The sequence below is a fragment of the Mastigoproctus giganteus genome, chromosome 10 (assembly GCF_048544385.1).
Source record: "Mastigoproctus giganteus isolate SK-2022 chromosome 10, ASM4854438v1, whole genome shotgun sequence".
Classification (NCBI taxonomy): Eukaryota; Metazoa; Arthropoda; class Arachnida; order Uropygi; family Thelyphonidae; genus Mastigoproctus; species Mastigoproctus giganteus.
In genome coordinates, this window is record NC_143584.1 from 137,089,058 (window position 1) to 137,116,525 (window position 27,468).

General features: G+C 37.1%; 1 protein-coding gene across 2 annotated transcripts in view; it reads left to right on the forward strand.

Annotated features, from left to right (window-relative positions):
* The first annotated feature begins 1,430 nt into the window (after positions 1–1,430).
* LOC150079307 (general transcription factor 3C polypeptide 4-like) overlaps positions 1,431–27,468 on the forward strand; it is a 201,807-nt gene continuing 175,769 nt past the window's right edge. For both annotated transcript variants that reach the window (XM_090382719.1, XM_090382720.1), the window contains exons 1-2: positions 1,431–1,587; positions 22,102–22,234. In XM_090382719.1, the coding sequence (XP_090238845.1) occupies positions 1,465–1,587; positions 22,102–22,234 (256 nt within the window). In that variant the 5' untranslated portion in view covers positions 1,431–1,464. The remainder of the gene's footprint in view (positions 1,588–22,101; positions 22,235–27,468) is intronic.

Below are 27,468 nucleotides of genomic sequence, written 5' to 3' on the forward strand. Positions count from 1 at the left end.
GCACCCATTGATTACCACCCTCTGTCTTAGTCTTTGTGGTTTTCAAATTTAAATTCTCAATAGCCTTTTGGACAATTTTTTAAACTGTCTTTGTTATTTTGTAAAGAATTGAATGTAAAAAAAAAGTAATTTATCTTAACTTAATCATCAGAATGCCAGTACGGTATTGTAATTAAATAAGTTAACTTCACAATGCAATCATGTTGTAACCCTACAATTGCTAATTTTGATTTCTTTCATGGTGATGGGGTTCAGTTGATCCTTTGAACATCTCCAAAGTATTAAGGGTAAATTTGTGATTCTCTTCAATAAACATTTAAAACTTTATCACGACGCAACAGTATTTTCAATTTCCTTTACATCACAGTTAATGGATCACCACTTATCGTCCCCAGTTTTCCCTTTCACATAAAGAAGAAAATATCATCGTTGACCATTTGGGGAGAGTTCCTCATGTGATGTGCATAAAATTGAGCTGTAAATTTTTTTTCAAGTATGTGATGGTTTGCACTTCTAATAAAAAAAAAAAAATAAAGTGTAGCTATTATCAACCCACTGCAGGATGGAAGCCTCTCAACAATTTATGCTGAGGGAAAAGGACCATAATCTGCCACGCTTGTCCAGTGCGGGTTGGCAGATCGACCGTATTCAGCAGTCAGGGGCTTGAGCCCCGGTCTACACAAAGAGCGTGTGCTACTGCACTCCCGCTCCTGACCACTCAGCTACGAAGGCCTTAGGTAACCTTTTTTCTGGGACAGGTATTCAAATCTGACGATAACAACGCATTCCCGGTCAAATCCTGGGATTGCGTTTATTGATTTCTAATGTTAAACCTAGCCTAGTGAATGGTGGCGGCCTTCGTAGCCGAGTGGTCAGGAGCGGGAGTGCAGTAGCATACATTTTTTGAGTATACCGGGATTCAAATCCCTGACTGCTAAATACGGTCGATCTGCCAATCTGCACTGGACCAGCGTTGCAAAATATGGTCCATTTCCCTTAACATGAATTGTTGAGGCTTTCATCCTGCAGTGGATTGATAATGGCTGTAGTTTACCTTACTTACCTTCCCTTACCTGGAGTGTGGTTTCCCCTTTGGTTTGATGAAAATCCAGGGTCACAGAGTGGAAACAAAACTGTACCACCCTCCCCCAGGACCGAATAACTTGACTATGGTGTGCAAGGCATCCATAAAATTTCTTGTTGTTTCAATGGGATTAGAAAGTATGCCTTTTTCAATCAATATGGATGAACAGCAATCATAGTGATTTTGCCAGCAGCGAGGGCATATACCGGTATTTTACGTCTTGCAAAGGTGCCGCTAAAAAAACCACCGAAGTTGGCGCTGTATGTTCAAGAAGTAAATGTTGACGATAGCTTAGTACGCCAAGTTTAAATTTTAAATGATATAATTGAGTCTGGTTTATTATTAATTGCACTTTACGTGTTCTACTTAATATATTGATTATGGAAACTTATAAGATAATACACACATTTAATATTTCTGGTAGTTTATCACATTCATCTTGTTTGGACTGGTCTTCTGATAATAAAATTGCCATTGCTACAGACAAGGGAATATATATTCTGGTAAGGTTATTTGACGTCATTTACACCAGAAGTTTAAGCTTTATTTAGTTCACTAATGATGAGTTGGAAAACTTTAGGAAGCTTCATGGATGTTAAAACAGGGGTGGAATCGAATCAATTCCACCTCTGTTTTAACATCCATGAAGATTCCTAAAGTTACGAACTGCAGTGTAACCAGGTGGAATTGATTCCACCTTGTTACACTGCAGTTCGTAACTTAGAGGAATAACAGATATTTTCCGAAAGAGGTATATGAACTTGATTGTGTATGTGGTTCAATATTTTTAAAGTATTATTCAGTAAATAATTCTTTTTTTTACAGCACTTCAGGATATACCATTGTTAGTAGAAGCTGGATCATGTAAATGATTCTCTACCATTTGTTATAAACAATTAAACCTTTAATGTTATAATGCAGCAAGGAGATACCAATTGACATTTTAGTCCCCTACGTTATGGCACCCCCATCCTTTTACATGTTCCTTTGTAAGCAGTTGTATTGTTGAAACTGGTATGGTCTGGCTCTCATACACCATTCATAGAGGCAGTAGCGAAGCTTGAAAAAAGTTGTAGCAGGGCAGTGGTTAAAAAATTTCACTCAATTTATAATACAGATTTACTAATTAAGAAAAATAATACACAAGTGAAACAAGATTTTTAGCATGCCATGTTAAAGGTTAACAAAATGTAAAACTTTTTTTTGGACATGCAGTTTTTGGTGAATTTTTGTTTATCGGAGCATGTAAGTGTACATATAGCTGTAGATCTCTTATCATACATAAAATCAGTGAACCTATTTTCAGTTACTCATTGTTTCAAAACACCATTGTTATAGATATTATTATATATAAACTTTGTAATAGACATTTTTTATAAACATCTTTATTAAAGGCAAGAATTGAAATAAATTTCTGTAGCTTCAGTTGGAAGTCATACACAGGTCCTAGCACCAAGTATATCGTTTTTTGTTGTGAAAAGGAAACAAAGATTTTTTTTTTTCGAGGAAAAAAAAAATGTTTTTGCAAAACACATTTTTAATTAGTTTATTTATTCTAGAATATATTCTACAACATATCTCAGTGACAGAAGTGCTAGCAATGAAATAGTTAAAAAAAAAGTAAAAAAAAAAAAAAAAGAATTTTTTTCTGGCAAATATGTTACAGCCAATGATTTTTTTTTTTTAATGTAAGATATGAAGATCAGCATTTCAGTAACCTCTCATCTCAGTCCTATGGCAGGTTTTAAGGGTTATTGAAGTGCCTCTCCTTTGGTTTCTTTTTTCACCAATGCCTTTTAGTTCCTAATGAGACCCAGCAGATGAAATTCTTATCTGTAATTTTTATTTTTGGCTGACATTTGTCTTTTTGAGATATCAAGTTTAGCAATGGCACTAATCTGAATTTACTAAGTAACTGGTAAAAGAGATGCCTTTCTTACAAGGTGGTGAACTCCTCTTTCAATGGCTTTTCATATTAGTTAATCTTTATTTTCCAAATTTTTACATTACAGTGCATTAACTGCAGAAGAGACAAGATAGTCTCATCACACATGCAGGTCTTTTCATCAGTACTTTCAAAATTCACACTATGTAGTGTAAAAATACAAATGATTTTATTTAAATTATCAATAAAACAATCGTTTACTTACAGATACTTTTTTTTTTTTTTTTTTTTTTACAGAATTTGCTTTTGCAGAACTGTCAACTAATTCAGTCATATTTATATTTTATATTCTCAATTATAAGTGGAACTCGCCTGCTTAAAAGATCCCAGAACGTTGTATTAGAACTGCTGTTGATTTCTTTTTAATACGGAATTACTGCCCACTAGCATTACTCATAATCAGTGATAAATATATTTTTAATATTGTTATTTTTGTTTTATTAAATTAGTATTATTATTTAGGTAAATTGACAACATGATGAATATTATAAGACTCAAAGGTTAAGATTCTGGGGTTTACATATATCTTTATCTGTTTATGGGTAGCAGGAAAATGTTACTTAAATTTTATTTGTAAGATTCACCCTTGCTTGTATTAAGTAATAAGTCAAATATTTTATGTATCGTATTGTATTTTTAAAACAATGAAACATGGAAAGTAGTACACACACACACATAGTGTTTCAAAGGTGTGTGCTAAAAATTCTGGGATGTATTCAAGAATATATTCCAGAATGTATAATAAATAAAAATTTTTATTCATGCCAGGCATGTATGTGTTTGCTTATTCTTCTTCTTATCATTTTTTTTTTTATTATTTGTATTATGTTTTTAATGGTTCCATATCGCTTTTTAAAATTTCGATAGCTATAGCTCCACAAATGTTCAAAATCAGGCACATGTTTGTGTGATATATAATTCCTTAATTTTAATCCTAGAATATGTCCCACAACTGTATATACACAATATATTCTCTCCATTCATGAAATGAGGATTTTTTTTTTGCCAAATATTTGTTCCAGGAAAATATCAAACCTTTTTAAGTAAACATGAGTGTCCCATTTTTGAGTGTACATGTCAACAAATAACATCCAGCTAACAGTGTCCTGTGGTCAAAGCTCGTAAGTATCTTGTGCAGGATAAGATAAGAGATACTCTAATCATCCAAATAACAACTGTACAACAGTGGTAACCAAAGAGGCATTTCAGAATGCACAACTTGTCACACCTTATCACAGAGGCAGATATCGCAGCCTATAACCAAACTGGATTCCACTGCTGTCAGCAAAAATACAAGATGCTGTTATGATTGGCTTAGGAACACCAACACTTTACAGTGGAGGATTGGAAAAATATTGGCTGTTCTGGCAAATTCCAGTTCCTATTGTTTCATGCTAATAGGAGGACCAGAAAATATATAATGCAGAATGTGAAAAAAAAACAAGAGTCCATGGACCCATCCTACCAGCTGTCAACAGTGCAAGCTGTTTGTGGTGGTGAAATGTTTTTGGAAGGGTTTTCATGGTGCACATTAGGCCCTTGAAACCAAAGGACAATGTTTATATCACTTATTATTATTATTATTATTATTATTATTAGCAGCTATATGGTGCAAGGAAGCCTGAGGCTTATGCTGCACCAGCCAAAAAAAAAAAAATTCCCGAGTTACCCTGAGAGAGAGAGAGAGAGAGAGAGAGAGAGAGAGAGAGAGAGAAGGAATCACCAAGAAAAAGAATGATGATATCCGGCTCAGGACCCTGGGTGTGCCAAGCCCATACTCACCAGATGTGAGCCCCCGGGGTGAATATCACAATTCCAGATAACCACGGGTTATCTGGAAATTGTTTCTGACCAGGCACATTACTTCATGGCTGCACTGTTAGAAGACCCATTCGCAGATGTATCCATCTGCGAATGGGTCTTCCAACAGGATTAATGTGCCATGTGATAAAGCTAGAAATGTACATTTCTGGTTTCAGGAACATGAGCATAAATTTAGATTTTTCAGTTATATAGAACAAAAGTATTCCAGTCTCATGAACCTTTTAAGTTTACTTGATATGTTTATTCAGATTGAGGGAAAAAAAAAATGTTTAAGTAATATATACAGGCATACCTCGGTTAACGTTACCTCTGATAACGAAGCTTCGATATAACGAAGTCGGCAATTTCAAGCCCCATTTAACATAAAAAAAAATTCCAGTTTAATCACCTGAAATCTAAACAAACTGAAGAAATTACGGAAACCTTTGGGGCTTCTCGTGATTGGTTCGAGAAATTTAAAACATGGGCCAGGATTCATAGTGTAAAATTAACAGGAGAAGCTGCAAATAAGTTTCTAGAAAAACTAAAGGAAATAATTGAACGTGAAAATTTTCCAAATTTGGTGTTCAATGTTGACGAAAGCGGTTTGTTCTGGAAACGGTTACCAACAAAAAGCTTCATTTCTATTGAAGAAAAATCAGCTGCTGGGTTCAAAGCAGCCAAAGACCGTTTAACGTTACTCTTTGGATCAAATGCCTCTGGTGATTATAAATTAAAATTGTTATTAGTTTACCATTCAGAAAATCCGAGGGCGTTACAAGGTAACATAAAAATGAATTTACCTGTAATATGGAAAGCAAATAGAAAAGCGTGGGTTACCAAGGAGTTATTTACTGATTGGTTTGTTAACCACTTTTGTCCTGAAATAAAACGGTATTGTCAAAAAAACAACTTTGAAGAAAAAGCTCTTTTGTTGTTAGACAATGCTCCGGGACATCCTACTGATCTTAACACGTTGGACACATGCATTCCTGTCAAAGTTGTAACCATTGGATCAGGGAGTAATAGCATCATTTAAAGCTTATTATCTGCGCCGAACATTAAGCAATTTAACTGAACTAGAGGATAAAGAGGAAATGACAGTTAAAACTTTTTGGAAAAACTACACCATTAAAAACGCAATTGAAAACATTGATAGTTCTTGGAAAGAAGTCACTAAGAAATGCTTACATGGAGTTTGGCGCAAGATATGGCCAGAAGTTGTACTAGAAGAAGAAAATAACATCCAAGAAATTAGAAATGAAGTTATCCATATGGCTCAATCAATAGGTTTCGAAAATGTCGATGAAGAGGATGTTAGAAATTTATTGAATGCAGAAGATGATGGTTTTTCAGTGGAAGATTTAGAAAACCTTGTTAGCAACGAAGACAAAGATAATGAAGACGAAGTTAAAGAAGTTCCTTCCGAAAAAGTGTTAACAACCAAAGATTTAAAAAGGTGCTTAAATGACATTAAAACGTTTTAAATTTTTTTAGTGAAAATGATCCTGATTTAGGAAGAAGTTTTATTGTTAAGCGATCAGTGTTAAATGCAATAACTCCGTATAGGCAATTGTTAAATGAAAGAGAAAAAAAGCATAAGCAATCCATTTTAAAATGTGATTTCACTTTGTATGTAAGTTGACTGTTTATTTAATAAAACGTTTCTTTGTTCGAAAAAAAAAGCTTTTCATTTTCTTTACGTAGGAACGTATCACTATTCTGGCCATAGTATTTTTACCTCTGAAAACGAAGTTTCGCTTAACGAAGTAATTTCGTGGAACGCATCCTATTCGTTATTCGAGGTATGCCTATATAAAGATCTAGAAAAATGAGACAGATGAACTGAGTAATGGCAATTGAAGTTTGACATTGACAAATGCAACATACTGCATACAAGTAATAGTATTCCAGAGTACTGTACCAACTGTTTTGAACTACACTTAGGGTAGTGGAAAATGAAAAGGACCTGGGGTTAATTGTTCAATCAGGTATGAAGTTTTCTGAGCAGTGCAGACAGGCTGCCAGGACAGCCCATGGAGTTTTGTCAGTTATGTACAGGAATTTTGCTATCAAGGATAAGGAGGTCATTATCCCATTGTATAACACAATGTTCAGGCCACATCTTGAATATCACATACAGGCCTCAAGGCTTCATTTTAAGAAGGACGTAGAGCTGCTGGATGGTAAGAGAAAGGCAACAAAATTGGTGAGGGGAACAAAGGGGTACTTTTACCAAGAAAGGCCTCAGTTTTGCAAATTACACTGTCTAGAGACTAGGCACCTGCAAGGTGATCTGCAAAGTGTTTAAGGCTTTGAGTGGCTTGAGCAAAGTCAGTGCTGATGTGATTCTTCATCTTGCCCAGACTATGCATATAAAGGGACATAAATTTAAATTGAGGAAGGAAGGTTGCAGAATAGATGTGTGGAAGTTTGCATTCAGCCAACGGGTGGTTGATTGCCGGAACAAGCTTCCATCTGTTGTTGTGGAAGTGGGTGGCTTCAATAAATTAAAGGACAAACTATTCCAGGGGATGGATAGGTGAAATGGAAAATTTTTTTTTTCTTTTTGGGTGTTGCTGTATAAGCTTGCCTTCTTGCATCATTTACCGCTACTAATATACATCGATAAACCAAAACATTATGACCAGCAAGTCGTTATGGCTCTTAACAAAGGAACGTGCTCTTTTAGTAAAACTGTTCTATCAGAATAATAGTAATGCTAATGCAGCACTACTTGAATATCGGAAACTTAAAGGTTTGTGTAGTAGTAGTAGTAGTAGTAGTGGCATGTGATGCAAGAAAGCAAGTGTATGAGCTTATGCAGCATCAGCCAAAAAAAAAAAAAATCACACCATTCCCTCCAAATGCCTGTCCAGTTCCTCCTTAAATTTATTCAACCTATCAACTTCCACAACGACAGATGGAAGTTTGTTCCAGCAATTAACCACCCGCTGGCTAAAGGCAAATTTCCGCACATCTATTCTACATCTGTCTTTTCTTAATTTGAATTTATGCCCCCTTAGGTTCGTAATCTGAACAAGTGGAAGGATCCCATCAGAATTCAGCGTGCTCAACCCATTCAAGGCCTTATATACCTCAATCAGATCACCGCGCACGTGCCTAGTCTCCAACCACTGCAATTTGCAGAACTTAAGCCTCTCTTGGTAAGAGGATCCCTTCATTCCCCTCACCAATCTTGTTGCCCTTCTCTGTACACGCTCAAGTAAATCTACATCCTTCCTAAAATGAGGCCTCCAGACCTGTACGCAGTACTCAAGGCGTGGCCTGACCATTGCCTTATACAGAGGGATAATCACCTCCTTTTCCCTGCTAGCAAAATTCCTATATATCATTGACAAAACCCCATGACCTGCCCTGGAAGCCTGTCTGCATTGCTCAGAAAACTTCATATCTGCCTGCACAATTACTCCCAGGTCTTTTTCATTTTCTACCACCTTAAGTGTAGTACCACACAGTTGGTACGTTTCTCTGGGGTTACTTCTACCCATATGCAGTACTTTGCATTTGTCAAGGTTAAACTTCAGTTGCCACTTCTTAGCCCATCTGCCCAAATTATCTAGATCCTGTTGCAGTAGCACACTGCCATTACTGTCATTAACAACCCTGCCAACCTTTGTATCATCTGCAAACTTCGACATTAAGCCTGATATACCTTCATCAATATCATTGATAAATATACAAAACAACAGTGGACCTAACACCGAACCCTGTGGGACCCCACTAATAACATTAGTCCAAGAAGAGCAGCACCCATTGATTACCACCCTCTGTCTTCTCCCACTTAACCATCCTTTTATCCATTGTAGCAACTTACCCTTAATACCATTCTGCTCCAATTTGTACAATAGTCTTGCAAGCGCAACAGTAGTGTCAAAAGCTTTTCTGAAATCCAAATATATGATATCAAAATTATTTTTTGCATCCAGTTCCTTTGTAACCACATCATAATATCCTATCAAATTTGTCAGACAAGACTTTCCCTTAACAAACCCATGCTGTGTCTGAATTATTGCTGCAGTCTTGTCTAGATGATCCTGCAATGCATCTTTAACCAGTGACTCCATTATTTTACCAGGAACAGAAGTTAAACTAACTGGTCTGTAATTACTCGTGTCACCCTTCGATCCCCCTTTGTGAATTGGGGATACATTTGCACATCTCCAGTCCGTGGGAACCTCCCCTGAGTCCAAGGACGCTCTCATAATTATGGCTAAGGGTTTGCTTAGTTGCTTTGCCGCCTCCTTTAATATAACTGGATAGATCCCATCCACCCCAGGTGCTTTTCTTATGTTTAACTTCAACAATTTCTCCTCCACTTTGCTTTCAACTATTACAAAATCATTAAGTATCCTGCTACAATTTGATAACCTTCTGTCATTTTCAAACCTTAATAATTCCTCACGTGTGAATGTAGATGCAAAATACTCATTCAGTTTGTTTGCTATCTGAGCAAGGTCATAAACAGTGGAACCATCGATGTCAAGTGAGCAATCAGATTCATCCCCTTCCTTTTAGAGTTTATATAAGTAAAGAAATCCTTGCTGTTTTTCTTAGCATCTTTTGCCAAGGATTTCTCGTAATCTGCCTTCTCCTGCTGAACCTCCTTTGTGACCTGATTACAGATTAACTTATATCTGCCATAGGCTTCTGAGTCGCTTGATAATTTATATGCATCCCATGCATTTTTCTTCTCTGTTACGAGTCTTGTTAGTTCATTTGACAACCATTTAGGCCTAAACCTTGAACAATATTTCTTAATAGGTATGAAACTTTTAGTAGCATCCACGATTAATTCCTTGAATGCTTCCCACTTAGAATTTACTGTTGGTAACATCGTCAGTTGATCCCACTGTACAGAATTTAAAAACTGTCGGAGACCACTGTACTCGCCTTTGCGGAAGCAAAAACCCTTTCCTTTACCCCTGATGGTAATTAAATCTTTAAGTAAATCCCACATCAGTACACTGTGATCACTGCCACCTAGTGGTTCTTTTATCTGCAAATTCCTAATACATGAGTGTAAAGGACCTTTGACGTCAGTGGGGCTTCAAAAACTAATAAAGAAATTTGAAGCGACAGACCGGGAAGTTAGGTGTAATTCCAGGCAGGGGACCATGTATTGGAACGGAGGTAGTGGATGAAGTGGCGGTTGCAATGATCAGAATGCGAAACACTACCAGTCAGTAGTTCCAAGAGGTGTGCCAAGAGACTTGAACCTTCCTTGGTCTGCTGTACGTAAAGTGCTTCGAATAATTTTACGCTGGTTCCCATACAAGATTCACATAGTGCAAGAACTAAAGTCTTGTGATCAGCAACAACGAATAGACTTTGCTCTATGATTTCTGGCTCGTATGGAACTTGACGATACATGGGCTTGAATGATCATGTGGTCTGATGAGGCACATTTCACTCTTCATGGGGCTGTAAATGCACAGAACTGACAAATATGGAGAACTTCTCGTCCATCTGCTTTGTTTGAAAGACCATTTCAAAGTCCATACATTACAGTATGGTGTGGATTCACAGCAGAGTTTATAATCGGACCATTTTTCTTTGAAGGGTCTACATCTCGCGGCCCATAAGGTGTACGGTAACTAGAGCACAGTACTGCGCTCTTTTGAGAGATCATATTATTCCCGTTCTGCAAGAAAGGCAATGCTTAGAGACTGTAGTGTTCATGCAAGATTGTGCTCCTCCCCACATTGGTCGACAAGTGAAGGAACTGCTATGTTCAATATTCGGAAATGATCACATCATTTCTAGAGACTTTTCACAGTTCTGGCCATTCCGCTCAGCAGGTCTCAATCCCTGTGATTTCTGGCTATCTGGATACCTGAAAGACAGAGTTTACCATGGCGGCATACAGGCACTTTTCGATTTGAAAGCAAGCAATAAACAGCATGTAGCCAACATCCCCAATGAGATGCTACATGAAACTGTTGCACGCAGTCTTCCTTTTTTTTTCAGAATGTCATCTCAAGTGAAGGAAAGCACATAGAACAATATTGGTAGATTTCTAAGGTCTGATATTAGAATCTAATCCTAAGTTAAGTATTCTGTCTCATGTTTACAGTGACAATTTCTCCCCTGGTGGTGGAAATTCAAACAAATTTTTTTTCTTCTACAAATCGCTTCCCCATACCCTAAATGACATACCCACTGATTTTCACAGCACTATCTTTAACAGTTTTGACACTGGGGGCCTCCTGAATAGGGAAATTTATTTTATAACCACCTGGTATATAAACACTCACTAGCCCTTTTGTCCCTCTGTGGCTTAGTTGGCACAATATATTGCTGCATTCTACTCTTTTGGAAAAGTCTGGGTTTGATTCCTATTAATGCCAGGGTAATTTCTAAAGTCTGCTTCAATCAAAGCTGTAGTTAACTGATCCCAGGTGGAGGGATCAGGGTTTTTTCCCCATGAGTTATTTTGTGTTTTTCTGGGTGCCCACACAGCATGGCAATTGGCCCATGGATACGCTTCTATAGACAAAAAATAAAATGGAAATATAAGTGATGAGCTCCTGTACTATTAAAATAATACTTTTAATGTTGTCCTTTCAAGAGAGGTGGAGCTTAGAGGTGTAACAGAGCATTATTTTCAGTGGGGTGAGGGTGTTTGTCCAGCAGCTTGGCTTACTTGTAAAAAATGTGTTTTAAAGTTATGTTAATGAAAAATGCAATTAAGAATAGTTTCCTGATTATTATTATTTATGTATTTATTTTTGATGGAATGCTAGTAATATGATCAGCAAGTGATTCCAAAACTATATAAAAAAAAAAGAAAAAAGTGGTCTGTATAGCTGATAATAGTTTTTAAACTAAAGTTTTAGCATGATAGTTTTTAAAATATTAGAATTAATATTAGTGCTTTAATGAGTGAATTTTCTGAGCATTTTGACATTGTATACTTAGATTTTAAAAAAGCTTTTGATACTGTTGTACACAAAAGACTGCAGCACAAATTGGAGCAGCGTAGCATTAAGGACAAGTTACTGCAATGAATAAAAGGCTGATTGAATTGAATGCAGAGAATGGTTATCAATGGGCACTGCTCTTCTTGGCCTAATGTTATTAGTGGAGACTCCAGGGTTCAGTTCTGGGCCTGTTGTTGTTTTCTGTATTTTTTAATTGATATTGATGAAGGCACATCAGGCTTAATGTCTAACTTTGCAGATGTTTTAGTATGGTGGCAGTAATCACTATATGCTACTGCAACAAGATCTAGGCAAATGGGCTGAGAAGTGGCAATAGAAGTTTAACATTGACAAACTCAACAGTACTTCATATGGATAGCAGTAATCCCAGATTATTATACCACCTGTATTGTACCACAATCGGAGTAGTGTAAAATGAAAAAGACCTGGAGGTAATTGTGCAGTCAGACACAAAGTTCTTTGAGTAGTGCTGACAGGCTACCAGGACAGCTGATGGGGTTTTGTTAATGATATACAGGACTTTTTCTAGCAGAGATAAGGAGGTAGTTATCCTATTATTCCACACCTTGGGTTGGGCCACATGATGAGTACTACGTACAGGTCTAGAAGCCTCATTTTAAATTTTAGGAAGGATGTGGATCATGTTGGAATGAGTGTAGAGAAGAGCAGTGAAATTATTATTGTTGTTGTTGTTGTTGCTGCTGCTCTTATGTTATTTCTCTCTGATTGGGGGATTCCACTCCGTGACGGGTACCAAGTGCACAAGGCGGTTGCAATATCTGGTGTTACTGTTGGTCGAGGAAATCTCTAATTATCCTACAGGTGTTCAGGATTGCAACTTTCTGGAGTTCCTTGTAGGTGTTCTCTGGGAGACCTATTGCTGTTAGGCTGCTATGTAGAGTCTTTGGCACCATACCGGTGGTTGACACGATGATCGGGATGGTTGATACTTCTTGCATATGCCACATCTCCTTGACTTCATGTCTCAGGTTCGTGTACTTCCTAATTTTTTCCTCATGGGTTTTCTGGATATTGCTAGTCAATCAGGACATTGTTAGTCAATCAGGTAGGTAGCCTTTTCCATCTTGTCCACAAGGGTTACGTCCGGCCTGTTGTGCGGAGTGGTCTTATCCATTATTATGGCACGGTCCCAGTACAGCTTGTGGGTTCGGATCTCTAGTACTGCCTGGGGTTCATACTTGTAGTATGGTACACTTTCTTTGGTCAACTGGTATTTCCTCACTAGCTTCTGATGTATTATCCTGGCTACCTGGTCGTGTCTATGAGTGCACTCAGTCTGGGTGATCACCTTGCAACCTGCAGTGATGTGTTGGATCGTTTCTGAGGCCAGGTGGCATCGTCGACATGTGTCATCTGACATTCCGGGCTCCTTTGCAATGTATTTTCTATAGTTTCTGGTATTGATTACCTGGTCTTGGATGGCCAGCATGAATCCTTTAGTCTCGGGGAAGAGCGTCTCGCTTGTGAGCCATGCATATTAGAAGCAATGTTATCGATATGATCTTGATGGAGGTCATTGTAGTGTCTGCCCTGGAGTGTCTTCTTTTCCCATCTTTCTAACTTCGTTTCTCGTGCTGTCTGGGTGGGTGGGGGTTCCTCACTTAGGTTGAGTGGAAAATACCGCTTATCTATCTTCCTTATGGCCTGGTGGAGTGGTGCTGTGTTGTTCTCGAATTAATCCTTCAGGTTAACTATCGATGTTTTCTGTTGCTCTATCATGCCCCTTCCTTCCTCGTGCCTCTGTAGCCAGGTGGGAAGGAGCAGCAGTGCGTAGCACACGCTTCTTGATTAGACCGGGGTTCGAGCCCGTCACCACCAAATACGGAGGATGCGGAAAGGTCAGGGAATGACCACCGCATATCCCGGAGCAATATGGCCTTAGTTGCTAATGCTCCTAAAAAAAAAAAAAAAAAAAACCAAATAACAAATAAATAACAAACCTTCCTTCCTCTTTCCGAGCTATTGTTAGTCTCTCCACTGCTGACTTTGGATGGTGTTGGCGGCTCTTGGTCATCATTGTTCTTGTCTTTCGCATGATATCTTCTAGCTCGGTGTTAGTCCAATCTATGACCCCGAAGGTGTATGTTAGTACTGGAGCTGCATAGGTGTTTATGGCTTTAACTGTGTTCCCTCCATTCAATTTTGCTTTTAGCAGGCTTCTGAGTCTCTGATGCCTATTTTTCGGTCAGGCACTTCTTGATTTCCTTGTGCTCTAAGTGCTGAGCCTGCATCATCCCTAGGTATTTGTAGGTCTGTCCTGTCATAGCTTCGATCTCTTTTCCAGTCAGCAGCTGGTAATTTCGGCCAACTAATTTTTCCCTGGTGCAATATGTGGGTCTTGCATTTGTCTAGACCAAATTCCATCCGGATGTCCTTGCTGAATTCTTTGGTGATCTGGAGTAGTTGCTGGAGTTGCTTCTCGGTTGCCGCATAGAGCTTGATATCATCCATGTACATCAGGTGGGTGAGGGTGTACAGGTTCTTTCTTCCTTTAAGATTATATCCATACTTGCTGCTGTTAAGCATGATGGATAGTGGGTTGAGTGCTAAACAGAACCACAGTGGGCTCAGAGCATCTCCCTGATGTATTATCCTGGTAAGGATAATACATCAGGGAGATTCTAATGTGGATTGGCCTGCTTGTGATGTTCTCGACCTTAATAGTAGTAATCCATTTTGCCATTGTTGCTCCTAGGAAGTTTGTCACTATCAGATTGACCTTGTCGATCTTCAGGATCTCTATTAGCCAACTATGAGGTATGGAGTCGAATTCCTTGCGATAATCGTAGGCCGTGTATAGGTTGCGGTGCTTCTTGTAGGCTTGCTCCATAACTGCGGCATCTATGGTTAATTGCTCCTTGCATCCTTTGCTCTTTCGCTTGCATCCTTTCTGCTACTCGGCCATTATGTTCTGACTCTCTCAAGTGGTCTGATATCTTCTTGGTTATGCAGCTGGTCAGGATCTTGTACATCATTGGGAGGCAAGTGATTGGCCTGTATTTCACTGGGTTGCTTGTATCTTTGTCTTTAGGCTTCGGTTATGTGACTCCTTCGGTGAGAAACTTCGGGATTGTCTCCGCGTGCCTTATCATTCGAATGAACTGCTCTGCTAGGTGCTTGTGTGTGTGGCGCCTCCGTAGCCAGGTGGGAAGGAGCAGCCGTGCGTAGCACATGGTTCTTGATTAGACTCGGGGTTCGAGCCCATCACCACCAAATACGGAGGATGCGGAAAGGTCAGGGAATGACCACCGCATATCCCGGAGCAATATGGCCTTAGTTGCTAATGCTCCTAAAAACCAAATAACAAACAAACAAGCTTGTGTGTGCATGTGAGCTTCTTGTACCAGTAGCTGTTGATGTTATCAATTCCTGGGGTTCGCCAATTGTGGGTGTTCCTGATCGACTGTTTTACTTCTTCTCAAATCTCCCACTCTCTCATCTCTTGTATGTCCTTGGTTTTTTTCCGTTCTACTTCTATCCAGGGTGTTCTGCTGTTATGTCTTACTTCACTGCTCCAGATATTTCCCCAGAACTCCTCGATCGTCTTCTTCTCGATTTCCTGCTTTCTCCTCCATTTCCTGCTTTCTCATCTTCACCTAGTTTCCTGCAGAAGGCTCTTTGGTCCTCATTGAAGATTTGGTTGTTTATTTTCCTCTGGGAGCTCTCTTTGTATCTGCGTAGTCTCTTGCTGAGTGCGAGGAGGTTCTGCTTCAGTGTGTCCAAGTATTCTCCTATTCTCTGATTTCTGGTCTCATGTTTGCTGTGGACGCTGTCTCTCTTGAGAATGCTCTTCACCTTTCCAATCAATTTCTTACTTCTATTAACCTGTTTGTACTGCGTCAACTGACCTATCTTGACTCTTAATTCTTCTATCTTCTGCTGAAGTCTTCTTTCCCAAGCTGGCAGTTCCTTCTGTTTTCGGTTCTTCTGCTGCTAGTCTCTCGTTTCTTTTCCATTAATCCTAATTGCTGCCATGGCAGCACAGTATACGGCTGTGTGGATTGCCTCCAGCGTTGTACCATTGTTGTCAAAGTAATGTGGCATTATTTGCCGATTGAAGTGGTCTGTTACTCTCCACAGGATTTTATTTGGCCTCTGCTTAGGTATCACGTGGGTTCTTGTGGGATCCATTCCTGTTAGGGCCGTCTTCCACTCATCTTCTATTCTGGATATCATGATTTCGTCTCTTTTCACTTCAGCTACTTTGGATTGTATTTCTTCTTGCTGTTCCTCCTCTTGTTCCATGGTATGATGTTCCTCCTCTGGTTCCATATTGACCATATTCTTTGTGCTTTATAGTTGGCTGCTGACATCCTGCTTGATTTTTTCCAAGATGGCAGGAGCTATTAGGTTCTTTGTGATAATGGTCCTTCTTTGGTCTGCTAATCGCTGTTCGGTGACCTGAATATCCGGATATTGTTCCAACCACTTGGTATGTAGTCGCGACCTGAACATTGTCATATCAGTCTCTAGCCTGGTTATTTCATAGTATGCTCACATGATGTACGTATTCATTTTAATGCTCCACCTCATGCGTTGGCGTTTTCTTCCTTTCTGGTTGGTCACTAGCGCAGTTGTGCAAGAAGCACTTCCATTTGGTGGGGCTGGATGGTCTTGCCCTTCTCTTGTGGTAGCCTATTGTGGTAGATTGGTGCACGAACACAACACACGATAACATCGGTTTAGTATCACTGTAGCAGCACTAATGGTAACACTAATGGACACATGCCCTAACCTTTTTTCACCATTACAGTATTTCATAATGGCGAAAAAAAGTCAGGTTACCTCGACTTGAATCCCATGGGAGCTTGAACCCCTTCCGAAGTGGAGGTGATAACCTAACCTTTTTTCTTTAGAATCAGTCATATTTAGAAATACATTCATAAAAAAATAAATTTTGTGACTGTATTTTTATTTTCTTGTTCAATAATATGCCCTAATGGTGAAAAAGGGTCAGGTTACCTCCACTTGAATCCCATGGGAGCGTGAACCCCTCTCAAAATGGAGGGGGTAACCTAACCTTTTTTCTTTAGGATCATGGGTGGACTAGCACATAAACTGTTTATTAACAAAATATTAAATTTTTATTACTGTACTTTTATTTTTAAAGACACTCGTGCGGATACACATGTATCATAACGTCAATCAGCACCTTAGATTCATCACTACTATTACCTGTTCACCGTTAATTACAAAACTATTATGCACCGTTCTTTACTGATAAATACACATCATAATGCCAACCAATGACTACACAGCAGCTTGTCGTCTGTCGCATCCACCATCAATCATTTCATTGTTTGCCACTCCCACCTGTCAATCAATATATCCCTCCCGACCTCCGCTCCAGACCGACAACACCCACCACCCGTTCACCGAGCAAGCAGTGCAAGTCCGGCGTCGGGAAACCAACTCTCCGTGCAAGCCATCCGACGCCTCTCGTCGCTCTTATGCAGGCTTTCTTTACCTTAGCCCAATCAAGTCTAAACGTCTCCCACCCATAACTTGAAATTATGGCCCCTAGTTCTATAATCATTTATAACTGTGAAAATTTTGTACTCATTCATTTTACTTATGCCTCTGAGAGCCTTAAACACCTCAATCAAGTCTCCTCCAAGGTGCCTAGTTTCCAAGCTTTGCAACCCACGTATTCCAAGTCTTTCCTCATATGGACACCCTTTTGCCGATCTCACCAGGTGAGTTACCCATCTTTGGGCCCTTTCAAGAAGCACAATGTCTTTCTTTAGGTGCAGTTTCCATACTTGAACACACTATTCCAAGTGTAGTCTAACAATAGCCTTATATAATGGGATGACATCCTTATCTCTACTAGAAATTATTTGATAAATCATCGATAGGACATAAAAAAACATTATTCCCAGCATGGTCTGTGCTTGTTAACAAGAGAGACTGTTTTTACAGGGATGGGATACACTTGAATAGAAGATACAAGTATATTTGCTGATGCTATCGAGGCAGTGTTAGGTGGGTTGAAAAACTGATAGCTTGAATTGATACGCAGGCTAACTGATTAACTAGAGCCACAGGCAGAGGAGAAAGTGATTCTTACACTGCTTCTATTGGAATGTGTAGCAGCCTGTGTGTCAGGGATTTCAAGCCCTGCTGTGGGTCATCATGGAACAAATGAATACATGGGCTGTGTTAAGGTAACTAAGAGCCAGAACAGATGCATGTATACTTGCACATGAAATAATTCTAGGAGCATAGCAAATAAACATGACAAATTTGAAGTACTGATTAAGTCATCAGCAGACATTGTGGGGCATCAGAGTCATGGTGTCACTCAGACACAAGGGGTGCAGAATTTGAATACAAGAAAGTCATGCTCTTAGTTAAAAAGTGCATAAACTCTAAAGCTTGACATGAATGACAAGTGCAATGTTCAGTCAGTTTGGTGTGACCAAAGTACGGGGAAAAAAAACATGAGATCAGGAGTGTTTTATAGGACTAATAATGATTAAGATGAGTATAACAAACAACTGTACAGACATACACGGTGGGCCAATAAATCAGAATGTTTTATAATTAGTGATTTTAACTTTCCAGATATTGACTGGAACTTATGGGGGTTGATCACCAGCAAGACTTTCATGGATTTATTGGATGACTATTTTCTACAGCAGCACATTAGAGAGGCAACAAGAGAGAGCAACTCTTAATCTCACTATCTACAGTGACTCTTCATGCATTAAGAATCTGCAGATAAAAAACCCACTGTGTGGCAGTGATCACAGTGTATTCATGTGGGGTTTACTTAAAGATGTAACTACTGTCAAGGGTAGTTTTTAGTTTTGTAAAGGTGACTACTGCTGTGTCAGGCAGTTTTTAAATTATTTGCAGTTGGAACAACTGTTGATGTCACCAACAGCAAATTCTAAATGAGAATTCAGGGAAGTAATTGCAGAAGCTACTGAACTTTTTATACCAACTAAGAGCTTAGAGCTAATTGGATGTTAGATGCACTGATGAGACTTGTGTCAGACAAGAAAAATGCATGGGATGCATATAAATTATCAGGTGATACAGAAGACTACTGTAGATATAAACTAGTTTGCAATCAATTCACAATGGAGATTAAACAAGCCGAAGCAGATTATGAGAAGTCCTTGGCTAAGAATTTAAAGAAAAGTAGAAAAGACTTCTTTACTTATGAAAATACTAGAAGAAAGAGGATAATCCGCACTGTTCCACTAGATGTGAATGGTTTAACTGTTGATGACCCAGCTCAAGCTGCTGAAAGACTGAATAGGTATTTTGCATCTACATTCACACAGGAGGCATTTTATAGGGATGGGGATGCCAAAAGTGAGTCAAATTCTAGTGGGGAGCCAAATGATTTTGTGATAACTGAGAGGAAAGTGGAGGAGATATTGAGGCAAAATGGGAAAAAAGGCACCTATGGTGGATGGAAACTACCCAATTACATTGAGGGAAGTGACAAAGGAAGTAAGCACACCTTCAGCCATAGTTATGAGAGCATCCTTGGATTCAGGGGAGGTCCCCTTGGACAGGAGATGCAAATGTATCTCCAATTCACAAAGGGTGACATGATTAATTACAGACCTGTTAGTGTCACTTGTTCCAATGAAAATAATGGCATTGCTAGCTCAAGAAGTCAGGGCCATCTAGAGAGGAATGTAGTTATACTGCAGTCACATCATGGATTTGTTAAAGGGAAATCTTATCTGAACAATTAGATTGGATACTATGACACACTAACAAAGGAACTGGATGCGAAAAAATAATCTTGACATTGTATACTTGGATATCAGAAAAACTTTTGTCATTGTATATGAAAGACTGCAGAACAAATTAGAGCAGTGTGGCATTAAGGGCAAGTTTCTGCTATGGATAAAGTGCATTGAGTGGGAGAGGACTGGTAGTGGTTATCAATGGGCACTGCTCTTCACAGGATTAATGTTATTAATGGAATTCCACAGGATTCAGTGCTGGATCCATAGTTGTTTTCTGTGTTTATTAATGATACTAATGAAGGCATTTCAGGATTAATGACTAAGTTTGCAGATGATATGAAGGGTTGACAGGGGGGTTAATGACAATAATAAGGGTATGCTACTGCAACAAGATCTAGACAAATTAGGCAGATGGGATGAGAAGTGGAAATTGAAGTTTTCCCAATGACAAATGCAAGGTACTACATATGGGTGGCTGTAATTCCAGATAAATTGTGATATCACACTCAGGTTAGTGAAGAATGAAAAATACTCTGATAGTGCAGAATGGCTGCCAGGCCAGGTCATGGGATTTTGACAACAATACACAGGTATTTTGTCAGCAGGGATACGGAGATAATTATCCCATTCTATAAGAAAATCATTAGGCCACATCTTTAGTACTGTATATGAGTCTGGAATCCTCATTTTAGGAACATATGGATCTGTTGGAATGGGTGCAGAGAAGGGCAATGAGATTAGTGAGAGGGAACAAAATGATGCTGTTACCATGAAAGGCGTCAGTTCTGCAAACTGAAGTGTCTGGTGATCAGGCACCTACAAGGAATTCTGACTGAGGTGTTTAAGACTTTGACTGGATTGAATAAGCTCATTGCTGATGGAATCCTTCTACTTGCCCAGAATATACAGAGTTGGAATAAATTCAAACTGAGGAAGGACAGTTGCACAATCAATGTGCACCAATTTGCTTTAAGCCAGTTGATTGTTGGAACAAATTTCCATCTGTTATTGTAGAGGTGGGTAGCTTGAATTAAAAAAAAAAAAAAAACTAGATAAACTATTAGAGGAGATGGACAATTGATATGAGATTAAAGGTGAAATTTATAATATAAACTTTGCTGTTCCTCACTAAAAATTTATAATTTATAATCACATTCCCACCCCAAGGTGTCTAGATGCAGACTATGTACTACTTCTTTCTGTCATTTCTAGGAGTTTTATATATTTAATATTAGTGTAAACAAAGGTGATGCAAAGTAGCAAAGCTTATCCAAGATCACCCAAAAAAAAAAAAAAAACTATCCCCATTATCTGTCCATCACCTCTAAATCCTTCTTTAAATTTATTCAAAAATACTTACTTCCATAAAATTAGATGGAATTTTGCTGAAATAATCAATAACTCTCTCTGGCTGAAAGAAAATTTTAACACACCTATCCTTATACTAAATAAGCCTTAAAAAAAAAAAAATTGTCACACAATTAATTGTTCTGTGTCTCTTGATTTCCATTGAGCTTCAAGGTAAATGCAACATTGTATACAGGCGCCTCCGTAGCCAGGTGGGAAGGAGCAGCAGTGCTTAGCACACGCTTCTTGATTAGACCGGGGTTTGAGCCCGTCACCACCAAATACGGAGGATGCGGAAAGGTCAAGGAATGACCACTGCATATCCCGGAGCAATATGGCCTTAGTTGCTAATGCTCCTAAAAAACCAAATAACAAAAGAAACATTGTATATAAATCAACCTTATGAGTATGGTTTTTTTTTTTTTTTTATCTTGTGTATAACTATCATTGTTATTTGTTATATTTCTCTTTTCAGATATCTTAAATTTCTAATAGTGAATGAAAAGAAACACCCTTCGTAAATGGTTTTTGAGTTACAGTTGGGTAAATGATTGGTTTTAATAGAGGTGCAAAAGAGCTAAATTTGTAAGAAGAGGTAAAAATTTTACCCAGGTTAAATAGACTAATTGCGATACATTAATAACACTAACTCAGGTAATTTCATAAACAACGATTTTCAAATTTTGCCCTTAAGATTTATGCACTTGGAAGAAAACTGAATATAATTTTAGTGGTCTGCAATAAACTAGTAAGATGACATCACTTATCAAAAAAAGGTTAGGACAAATCATCCAGTCTTTGATTTTTTTTTTTAAACCAGCTGTTGGGAATTTAACCAACTTATTTTGACTTTATTCAGTAGAAATTTTCTAATTTTTAATATAAAAAATAAGGGAAAACGGTACTGCTGAATGGATAGAATGTTGTTGTTTTTTTTTGTTTTTCTTAATACAAAAAAAAAAAAAAAAACAATTGACAGATACAAATTGATCCTCAATCATTTGCCAATGGGTAATAATAATGGTCTTATTCATTTTGAAAAACTTGTCCGGCCTCAGTGAATGGCATATAAATCAATTTTATGGTTATTCTTTTTTATTTATTTATAACCATCATTGTTATTCCTTATATTTCTCTTTTCTTCTATCATACTATTATTATTCCTTATATTTCTCTTTTCTTCTATCTTACCATTATTATTCCTTGTATATTTCTTTCCAGACATCTTACTGCTGTCCTTCTGAACCCAGTTGTCCTCTACTTCTACATAAGAAACTTATTCCACCATCGCAAGAGATACTCAACTTTGACGTAATTATGAAGAAAGAAGATTTGTATGACAAGTTGGATAGAGGTGTTGCTTTTCTGTAATTTTAATAAATTAATATATTTGTGTTGGTAATAATGTATTGTAATAATATACATCAGTTCTCCTCTGCACATTTGGAAGTCGTTACATAGGTATTGAACTTGCCGGGAAAAGACGTCTTTCATTAACGAACACATAGAGAATGTGCTATGTGCTCATGATCATAGTTGTGAATAAGTTTCTCATAACATATATGCTGACCGGGCTAATGAGGTGGGTGAAGTGCCTGCCCGGCAACCCAAAGGTTGTGGGTTCGAATCCCGCCTCAGGCTTGGATCAGAGTAAAATGCAAAAACTTTGGGAGGTGCATTATGGCCACAGAAGCTGATGCACCAACAACTAACAAAAAAAAAAAAAAAAAAAAAAAAAAATGACATATATAAGTTTAACTTATTCATTTAATATATTCATTAAGACCTTTTCAAGCTCATCATAAATGAAATACTTTTCTAATTTTGAATTTCTCACTAATCTATTATACATCATCAATACCATTCTTGAATGTGTTTGTTCAGAATATTGGCCTTCAGTTGTGCATCTACAAAGATAAATCATATATCATTCAAAAAGTCACAACCATCAACCAAGTTTGTCATATAAATCAAAATTTAACAAGTTCATACAAGATTCAGTAATGATACATTTACACAAATGATTAACTGACATTATAAATCAGGATATTGTATGCAACCATAGCAGTTTAACCAGTAGTGTAATGGATAAAAGCATTTTGTGTATGTTTTTTGTTTTTTACTTCAGATGTACGCAATTAAATCCAGATGCAAGCATTTTTTATTGTTTTTTTTTCCCCTAACTGTTCCCTGTTTATTCTGAAGGTAAAATTAAAGAAAATCAGGTAAGAGAGATAAATAAAAAAAAGCATGTTACTACAAAGGGAATAAATTAATAAACTAACCACCGAAAAATAAAGAACGACTGCTATGCATATGTGTTGTAGAAGTATTATGTTATACTAAATGTATCACATAATACTGACTCAACATTTATAACATGCATGTCTTTGAATACAGTCAACTTTTCAAAAAACATTTATTACCAAATTTAAATCATCATTATTCACAATAAAGCCTAATCCCTACACGAAGGGTAGGCCTTTATTACCAAATTAAAGATATGAGTGAATGTTATTGATTAATTAAAGAATATGAACAGTTAATTTACTCAGATCATTAATATATTAATGATCTGAATCTGCCTTGTAATACAAATATGTATTACAAGGCAGAGTCAGCCTTCCATCAAGGAAAGTCTGTGCCAAGAAATATTGTCTATCAAGAGGTTTTATAGAGTAATGTATTCTCCCAGATGTTACTTATAACCAAACTAAAATTCAAGTATTATACACATAGGTATTGCTAGTTCTTATTTTGAAATAGCTTTTATTTTCTTATATTGATTAATAATAATTACTAATACAAAAATATTTTTAACAATATCGCTCTATCGAAATGTATTTTAGAATGTGTGCTGATAAATGTTAAGCATTAGTACTATAGCTACAAGCGTAGTATTCTTTTAAAAAAAATCCATATGTAAGACAATACTTCAAACTTTAAGTATTGTCTAACTTAAGTCAAACTTATTTTCATGTGATTCATTTTTACACAAAGGATTTATTGTTACAAGTAGAATGTCTTAAAATAGCCTGTCCAAAAACTGGACATTTTTAATAATATTAAATTGAAATATTCTAGACAATTGGTTAATTTGAATTTATTTGATCCTGGACTAATTCTCTAAGTAGTACTATCTGTTGCTGGACTAGTACTTGGGGTAGTTGCTATTTGGAATTAGGAATAATGCCAAATTTCAGACTTGTATAATGTGAGATCAGTGTTTACAACTCTGGTAAAAATTTACAAATTAAAATTTTGATATGGAGGGAAAGATGAAATTTTAACAAAAATCGACAAAAAACAAAAATTTTAGGTTTAAAACTACTTAAAAGAATCAAATATTTTTGTACAGTTCTCTTTTAAAAAAAAATAGAAACAGTTGAATTTCAGACTCTTTTTCAATTATCATTACTTTTTACCAAATTGTGTCATATAAAAATGTCATGTAGAATTTGTTTCAGATTAGTATTACCAGTAGCAAACAGAAAGAAATCAAATTCCCTTCTATAATTTTCATAGAATATAACCATTACATAATGGAGTTGATGGTTAAAGAAGCAATGCAGTTATATGGCAATCACAACATGGATTTGTTAGCAAGTTCCCTGCTGGTTGATGCATATATGCCCAGAAGGGTTTGCAATCCACATGGATGAAAAAAACCACATGATTCTGAGAACTGTTTTCTTCCAATTTGTCAGAAGAAAACCCAGATATTTTTGTCAAGCAAACTTCATCAGCAAAGATTGCTTTACAGTGCTTGAATTAATTAAATTAATTGATTGAATTAATTGACATTGAGTCATAGTGAGAAGAAAGCCCAAAAATGCCTCTGCCCTCCCCAGACCAGATTGACTCAATCCTGTGATTTTGAATTTAGTTCATCAAGGATGTAATTCAAGCCAGCAGCAAAGGTGTTAAGTGGAGATTTCATCTGACTAATCTAATTAGCCACTATGATACACTAACAAAGGAACTAGATTCAAAAAATAATTTTGACATCATCTCCTTAGATTTCAATAAAGCTTCTTACGTTGTTCCATATGAAAGACTACAAATTAAAGCACTAGGGGCATGTTACTGCTATGGGTAAAGGGATGGTCGAGTGGCAGAACACATAGGGTGGTCATAAATGCACACTATTCTTGGACTAGCGTCATTAGTGGAGTACCTCAGGGCCCAGTGCTTGGGCCCCCTTACTGTTTTCACTGTTTATTAATGATATTGATGAAAGCATATTAAACTTATTTTTAAGTGTGTAGATGATGCAAAGGTTGGCAGTGTAATTAATGACAGGAACCAAGGTATACTACTGAAACAAGACCTAGAAAAATTGAAGAGATGGGCTGAGAAGTGGCAATTGAGGTTTAACATTGATAACTGCAAAGTACTGCATATGGGCAGCACCAGTCCCAGAATATTATATCAATTTGGTGATACAGTCCAACATGAAGTTCTCTGAGCAGAGCAGATGGACTGCTACGATAGCTTGTGGTGTTCTGTTAATACTATACAGGAATTTTGGCGGCAAGGACATGATTATCCCGTTGAATGATTGAATGAATGAGGGATTGATTAGGGTACATCTCGAATGCCACATATAGGTCTAGAAGTCTAATTTTAAGAAGGATCTGTGAATCAGTTGGAATGGATGCAGCAAAGAGCAACACAGTTAGTCATGGACGCAAAAGGGTACTCTTAACATGAAAGACTTCAGTTCTACAATTTCTAGTTTAAGTGGATTGAGCAAACTAAATGCTGATGGCATTCTTACTTTCTCGGGCAACACACTTAAGGGCACATAAATTGAAAAAGGATGGTTTGTAGGATAGATGTGCAAAAATTTGCTTTCATCCAGAGAGTTGTTGTTTTGTTTTGAATTTTAGGAGCATTAGCAACTAAGGCCATATTGCTCCGGGAATATGCGGTGGTCATTCCCTGACCTTTCCGCATCCTCCGTATTTGGTATCCAGAGAGTGAATGATTGTTGGGAAACTTCCAGCTGGTGTTGTGGAAGTAGGTAATTTGAATAATTTTAGGAAGAATTAGACAGATTATTAGAGTGAATGGAAAGATGAGGTAGGTATTTTTATTTATTTATTTTTTTCATGGTTGATGTTGTATAAGCCTGCAATTTGATGATATTAAAGTGTTTCCAAACAACTGTGCTAGGGAAAAAAAGTTGAAAATGAATTTTTAAAAATTCCTGTTTAAAACAACTCAGTTGAGCAGACATATTCAAGAAATGCTATTCAGTATTGAACAAGTATGTGAACATATTGCGTGAACAGATCAGAAAATGTTTGCCTTCCGAAAGGTGGCTCGCCTGATGTCAACAGTAAAGCACAGCTCTTAGCTTGTATTAAATAAGTTTTTGGAATGGGAAAAGAATAAAATAATTTTTCTCTCTGCAAAGAATTGATCAAAACAACAACTTGTACTGAATAGATTCATCAGTAATTTTAAGCAGGAAAACCCATTAGTCCTTGCCTGCAACATATTGTTTTATACACAGAGAAATCTAATTTTGAGATGTCTTTAAAAAATTTTAAACATTCCTGATCAAACTATCAAAATGGCAAATTACATCAATTACAGAACTTAAAAAAAATTAAGTAGAATTAATTCAATGCTATGTGAGATGATGGAATCTGCTCACCTTGTGTCGTTGTTGCATAGTGATGTGCATTGGTTGTTAAAAGGATGACCTCTTTCATGGGTGTACGAATAACATGAAGAACTTTTATTTTACATTAGAAGAATCTGAGTTCTGTAATTATTTATCTAATGCCATACAGTTAGGAAAACTTGCATTTTGATATATTTCATAATGTAAACAGATTGAATATACACAAATGTAAAATGAAAATATCCTTCCTTCAGCCAATACATTTATTGCTTTTAAAGAAAATTTAGTTAATGAAAGCAGTGCACTACAGTTCAGTCATGTTGTCAAAAAAAAAAAATAATTCATGATATATAACAAAAAAAAGAGCAAAAAGCAACAAATTTTCATGAAAACTGAGAACATTTTATTTTTAAGCATCCATCATATAGCCCATTCATTCCTCCAATCACACCCAGCAACAAACAATGTCAAGTGCTCCAGCTACAATATATACAGTATGTGGATAGCCTGTGAGATATATATGAAAAAAAGAAATCATAATTTCCAGATTTCTATTGGTTCGATTAATGAAATTTGGGATGGCTGAACAATTTTTTCTAAAAGAGCCAAATATAAAATTTTGTGAAAATCTATTCACTAGGTGCTGAGTTATTACATGCAGATGGATAGAAATAGTGAGGACAATAGGTGCGTTACAACATATATATGCTAACAATACACATAATAATAAGTTTATTGAAATTGATGGTGAATTCATTGAAGGGAAAAAAAAAAAGAATTTTGTAACTAGGTCTTTTATACTCTGTTCTCAGAAATTTTTTGATCACCCCTCTTATGTTACTACAGTCCATTCCAGTTATTTGGGACACATCGGGACTAGTGCATTTTGGCCCGATTAAGCGGCTGCCCCAATTATCCGAAGTTTCACATAAATAGTTAAAAATACAATGTAC